We start from the raw sequence: 6,643 nt of genomic DNA, 5'->3' as shown, positions 1-6,643 counted from the left end.
TGCCAATTTTGGAACAATATTTTAAATTTTTAAACTATATTTTGATTTTTTAAAATAATATTTCCGAAATAAGTTATTTTTTTTTGGAATTTACGTGATTTCGATATTATATTAAATTTTAATTAAAAATAATAATTATAAAAAATATGTTTTAACAAAATGCAATGCGTGTTGTGAAAAGTCTATTTTCATGTAGTGTTGTAAATTGAAGGCATGTGAGAGGCACATGCCATTTTCCATCCAACTTAACGGAAAAAATTAACGGCGGACCAATTCTGTAAAAAAATGGCATGATTAAGGACTACTATTGTAACTCCAAAATGTTTAGGGACAGTTTTGAAAAAGTGAGTAAAGTATGAGGACGGAAAATGTAATTTTTCATTTATATATATATATATATATATATATATATATATATATATATATATATATATATATATATATATATATATATATATATATATATATATATTAAATTAATGTTTTACACTTTTTACAATATTTGTTTGACAGAGTTGCTCAGTATTGAATCGTAAGATTTAAATCGTATATCATAAGGTTTTATGCTCAGTATTGCAAATCCTCGTAAATGTGGCGGGTATTTTGGATATTGAAAGAGAGAACCACTTTGGGGTCAATATTTGCAATTTGGATGGAGCGGGTAGGAAGATGGAGTAAGTATAGGGGTGATTCTGCAATTTTTAGAACTGTTTGAGGCAGGGAGATGGATTTTCAGAAATTACAAATTGACCTCCACTTGGGGGCATTTCCGGTTTAAGGACCAAAATTAAAAATTGTATATAACATATGGACAAAAACCATAATTATCACAAGTTTATTATAAATTATATAATGAATTAAAGTTTTCTTAAATCGTCAAATTTGATCGATTTGTTGATATTTAAGACTTATTTTAACTTTTGAATCGACTTAGGCATGAACGAATTGAATCGTAAGATTTGAATCGTAAATCATATGATTTTATACTTGGTATTGCGAATTTTCGTAAATGAGTCACACACGATCATAACCGAGGAGGAGTCAAAGCATACTGCGTTGGTGACGGATATTTTGGATATTGCAAGAGAGATCCAATTTGGGATCAAATTTGCAATTTGGGTAGTGCGGCTGGGAAGATGGAGTAAGTATAGGGGTAATTCTGCAATTTTCAAACTATTTCAGCCAGGGAGGTGGATTTCTAGAAATTAAAAATTGACCCCCACGTGGGGGCATTTCCGATTTAAGGACTAAATTAAAAAAATGGTGTATTATTAAATTAAAAATGGTATATAATATAGAGACAAAAACTGTAATTATCACAAGTTTATTATAAATAATATAATAAATTAAAGTTTTCCTAAATCGTCAATCGTAAAATTTGTTGATATTTAAGATTTATTTTAACTTTTGAATCGACTTAGGTATGAATGAATTGAATCGTAAGATTTGAATCGTAAATCATAAGATTTTAAACTCGGTATTGCGAATTTTCGTAAATGAGTCACACACGATTATAGCTGAGGAGTCGAAGCATACTGCGTTGGTGGCGGATGTTTCAAATATTGCAAGAGAGATCCACTTTGGGGTTAAATTTGCAATTTGGGTAGCGCGGCTGGGAAGATGGAGTAAGTAACGGGGTGATTCTGCAATTTTCAAAACTGTGTCGGACAGGGAGGTGGATTTGTTGTCTTAAATATCAACAAATCGATCAAATTTTACGATTTACGATTTAGGAAAACGTTAATTTATTATATTATTTATAATAAACTTGTGACGATAAATGTGGCGGATATTTTGGATATTTAAAGAGGGATATTTAAAGAGAGAGATCCACTTTGGGTCAAATTTGCAATTTGGGTTAGGGACCAAAATAGTAATTATATCACGTTAATTATAAATAATATAATAAATTATTATTTTCTTAAATCGTAAATCGTAAAATTTGATCGTTTTGTCGATATTTAAGATTTATTTTAACATATGAATCGACTTAGGCATGAATAATTGAATCGCAAGAATTAAATCACAAATCATCAGATTTTAAACTCGGTATTGCGAATTTTCGTAAATGAGTCACACGTGATTATAGTTGAGGAGTCGAAGCATACTGCGTTGGTGGCGGATATTTCGGATATTAAACTTTGGTGTTAAATTTGCTAATTGAGTAGAACGACTGGGAAGATGGAGTAACTATAGCGGTGATTCTGCAATTTTCAAAACTGTTTCAGTCAAGGAAGTGGATTTTCAAAAATTACAAATTGACCCCCACTTGGGGTACATGGGAGTGCATTTAGAATGTAGATATAACAAAAGAAAAGGGAACTTTCTCATGTATATGGGAGTGCATAAATTAAACTAATATGCCTATGCAAGGATAACATCATTTAGAAGTTTGATGAACATAAATTACACATTCAGGTGTGGTGTGAATTTGCTAAACAACAACAGACGTACAATTCTTCCATCTACGATTTGCCTTTACGTGACAACCTTCTCGGCAACAGAAGCATTTGCAAAAACTATAAAACCAAAGCTACTTCAACAAGGTATAAACAGATACATATATATGACTCGTTCACCAAAAATAATAATAATTCGGCATACCGTCTGCCGAAGCAGGCTATTTAAAAAGAAATACATGAAAAGTAAGATAAAAGAAACAGAAAAGAAAAAAAAAAAAAAGCAAGCAGACAATTAATTATTACCACAGGGGATCTACAATGCTCTCAAATTTCGAAATCATTTAATAGATACATATCCCTTTGTAACATTCCACATCCTAATCACAAAGACAATAAAACTACTGTTAATAGCAATCAAAGATATAAATTTCTATTTGTCGCAGCTCTTAAAGATTTACACGGAAAATAATTACCAGTTAACTGCAACAAAGATAAAGGAAAAGTAGAAACCTCTGCATAGTCTTGCTTGATGAATAACCTCCTATTAATAGCAATAAAGGAAACAAAACTTCAAAATTAATAGACATGAAATATGCCAGAACAAGAAACATATGGATGTAATTGTCTTAACCATAATCACGAATGGATAGTCCGAACAACCACCTCAAAATTCAGATTATGTATCTCTTTAGTAACTTGTCACTACAGTGAAGACAAACGTAATGGTTCGTGTTAAAACAATTGCAGCAAGACTGAAATTACATTAATAAATTGACATAAAAAAAGATATACCTGTGAAAAACCAAAAAATGCAATCAAACGTTTATTTTCGCTCATGCTATCTTCTATATAAGCAGAACAAACATAAAAAAAAATAATAAAAAAAATCATTTCGTAAATACCTGAAAATAACAATAAAAAAAACCCAAAAACAACTAAAAAATTCGGCAATCATAAGCACTTGTTTTTGTAAATTATATTTAAAGAAAATGCCAAAAAAGAAAAACCTTGTTGAACAGGAACAACTCATACTATGGGGGATCAAAGATTCCCTCGACCTCAGATTTTCCCTGGCATGGAAAAAGGTCGTCGACGAAAACAAGATCCAATTTTTGGAGAACAGATTCCGGTCATTTTCCGGTGACCTGTTTCCTGATGATTTCGCCGCTGGTCCGACTACTAAACCACATGATGTACATAGATGAAATAAGGGAAGATCAGTCCCATATTAACTTACATTAGGGAAATGAGTTGTAATAGACGAAAAAAAAAATAAGGCAATTTAGACAGTAGAAAATACAAAAGAAATTAAGTTAGGCAATCTAACTTATACCATAAAGTGATGAAGTGGAAGAAAGAGAATATGAAAAGAACATAACATTGAAAATGCCCACTTACCAGTACAATTACTTTCACATTTCAGCAGAAATTATAATAGTGCCCTGAAAGTTGATAGCCAATAGTTTGCGAAAGTTATGCCGTCTGCACAACTGAAAAATAAATGAACAAGAAAATGGATTTAAATGGAAAGAAGGAAAGGCGGCTGCCAATTTCATTAAACACTGTAAAGATATTTCTACTGTTTACAAGTGTGCACGAAATTACTGAAACATAGTTGTTGCTTATTCATCATCCTGTAGAAAATCAAAATTTGTAGAAAACCAAAACTCCAAATCAAAATTCAGGACAATGAAAACAAAGTTAAATAGCATGAATTAAATCAGGTAGAAGAAATAGATTTCACCACTTGCCTTAAATATAATCAGAAAATGTGCTAATAAAAATAAGACTGCAGTGTCAATTGTTCACAGGACACATAAAAGGACACATAAAGTTATCTCAATCATACCTGAGTAAGGTAACCCCCGAAAATAGAGGGATTGAGTTAATCCAACAGTTGTCATACTCCAATGCAATTCTGCTGCGCGTTGGAAAGTCGTGCGATGCTCATATTAACCAGCAACACAATCTTTGCCTAAGTATTGCAATGCTCGTATTTTCAAAATTTCGATAATTCTCTGGAAAAAAAACGGAAAAAAAAATTGGAAAATCAGTTTAGATGATTCAATGCTTACTCTATCCATTTGCGAAGTAGGAAGGTAGAGAAGTAAAGAAGCATAATCACGTAGTGATTTTTGTAAAATTGTTCGAATGTGGCCCCGACTTTAGTTTACGGCTTTCAACCGGAACAGGGTTAGTGTTTTGTCAAGCTCTAGAAATTACCAAATGCCCGCCCCACTCAACTCATTCCCCTCTGGCATCAAATCCCCAAAGTCGAAGCCTTAGCCCTAACAGAAACACTCATCAATTCGATTTTTGTTACTGCATAATTTAGAGTTACAATGCTGGTGCTCATAGTGGCTATTTTCCTGTCGATTTTGTCATGACATTTACTTTTTTAATTAACTTGGATCGAAAAAACACACACACACACACACACGTGCATGGCACATGATAGTGATTTCACCCTAGTATGTTTGCCATAATTACACATTCACTCATTCCCTTATTTTCAGAAATTATTGGTAGTTTCAAGATATATATATATATATATATATATCAACTAGAAATTAAACAATAAAACAGATGCGATCAAGAGAAAAACAAATTCTTGATTAATTTCAAACATAATTGCTTACAGTAGAGACCGGAAATAATGGTCGAAAAAAAATATGAAGCTGCATTCAATAATTGATCCGAATCGAAAATTAAGGACTAGAACTAATTTCTCCTAACTCAATCCGAAATCTTTCAACGTAATGTCATCGATATCGATATCGAAATCGTACTCTATATTATCCAAATCGATATCGAAATCGTACTCTATATTATCCGAATCAATCTTCTGCATCTTGGAAAACGCATCACGATCTTCTTCGATTCCTTCGTCTTCTGCTAATCTTTTCTTGCCATTGTTCGGCATTCCTAGTAATCGGTCTTCGTCTGAATACACAGCTCGTTCGATTTCATCCTCAAGTAATTGGTCGTCTTCGTCTGTAATAGGATTTTGTTCTTGTGGAACAATGATTTGTTCGTCTGAATACATAGCTTGTTGGAGTTCATCCGCGAGTAATTGGTCTTCTTCGTCTAAAGTAGGGTTTAGTTCTTGTGGAACAATAATTTCCGGCTGCTTCTTCGTCTTTTCCTTTTCGTTTTCCTTTGAAAAGGTCCTAGTGATTCTACAAATGGCGTAATCTTTAAACTTCAACTCAAAATTCAAACTAACCCCGGCCAATGAAAACTCGTGCATAATCCAGTGACCGTGTTCTTCTTCTTCTTCTTCGCCGCTCCGGCCTTTAGGTTTATTCTTGTAAAAAGTAAACATCTTTGACAAGCCGATTAAATTTCCCGATGACTCGTCGTAAATCTCTTTGCCGCTCGTTTGTCCCTTCCAAGTACCCGATTTTGTTCTTCTCGCGATACGAGTCTTACCGTTAAGACGTAATAACTTGGTAAGAACGTACGTGACGTGCTTGAATTTGTTTTCGGAATGAAAATCGTCCCAATGAACGTCTTGAAAAACTTCCCATGGATCTTTTTGGCCGTAAATATCTTTTTTCGACATCGGATTCCATGGCAGTTGAATCCCCATTGATTCTTTCAACAGGTAGCAATTAATCAGCTCTTCGTCCGACGGTAAGAAGCGATATCCTGGAGCAATCCTCATTCTTCTCTCTCTCGTTCTTTTCCTCTCTTCTCTCTATCGTTCTTCTCTCTCTTTTAATCTTTCTCTCTGGTTTATTTGGTTTATTTATACAAGATTACGGAATATATATATATATATTATGTTCATAACATCTCCTTCAACACGGTACTGCAGCAGCAATAGGACTCTCCCTCTTAATTTTTTTTTTCTGTAATGTATATTTAATATATATATATATTTTAAATTATTGTTTTTACACTTTTTACAATATTTGTTTGACAGAGTTGCATGGCAGATTGCTCCGACATCTATTCAAAGATTTGATGGCCTCCTGCTGACTAATAGTCGAAAATAATGGTTAATGTTATAATCAAACATACACACACACATATATATATATATATATATATATATATATATATATATATATATATATATATATATATATATATTGTTTTATGTTCATAAACATCTCCTTCAACGCAGTACTGCAGCAGCAATAGGACTCTCCCTCTTAGTATTACTATATTTAATATATATATATGTATATATTTTGGGCAAATGATAAATAGGTCCATGACAGAAACTTAAATAC

The 6,643-nt window shown here is 32.5% G+C and overlaps 1 protein-coding gene and 1 long non-coding RNA gene across 2 annotated transcripts; both read right to left on the bottom strand.

The window, feature by feature from the left end:
* Positions 1-2,780: 2,780 nt before the first annotated feature.
* On the bottom strand, positions 2,781-3,260 carry LOC148768113 (uncharacterized). Its single transcript, XR_016033647.1, has 2 exons — positions 3,034-3,260; positions 2,781-2,943 (listed from the first exon to the last, which is right to left on the bottom strand). It is a non-coding gene; the product is annotated as an uncharacterized LOC148768113 (long non-coding RNA).
* Positions 3,261-4,968: 1,708 nt separating this feature from the next.
* Positions 4,969-6,122, bottom strand: LOC105974022 (NAC domain-containing protein 2). Its single transcript, XM_012999062.2, has one exon. It carries the CDS (start codon positions 6,067-6,069, stop codon positions 5,134-5,136), a length of 936 nt encoding a protein of 311 aa, XP_012854516.2. The 5' UTR covers positions 6,070-6,122; the 3' UTR covers positions 4,969-5,133.
* Positions 6,123-6,643: the final 521 nt, after the last annotated feature.

Source organism: Erythranthe guttata, chromosome 9 (assembly GCF_056151865.1).
Source record: "Erythranthe guttata isolate IM_541 chromosome 9, IM_541, whole genome shotgun sequence".
NCBI lineage: Eukaryota > Viridiplantae > Streptophyta > Magnoliopsida > Lamiales > Phrymaceae > Erythranthe > Erythranthe guttata.
The sequence above is the reverse complement of the archived record's forward strand: the minus strand, read 5'-3'. Positions and strand labels throughout refer to the sequence as shown.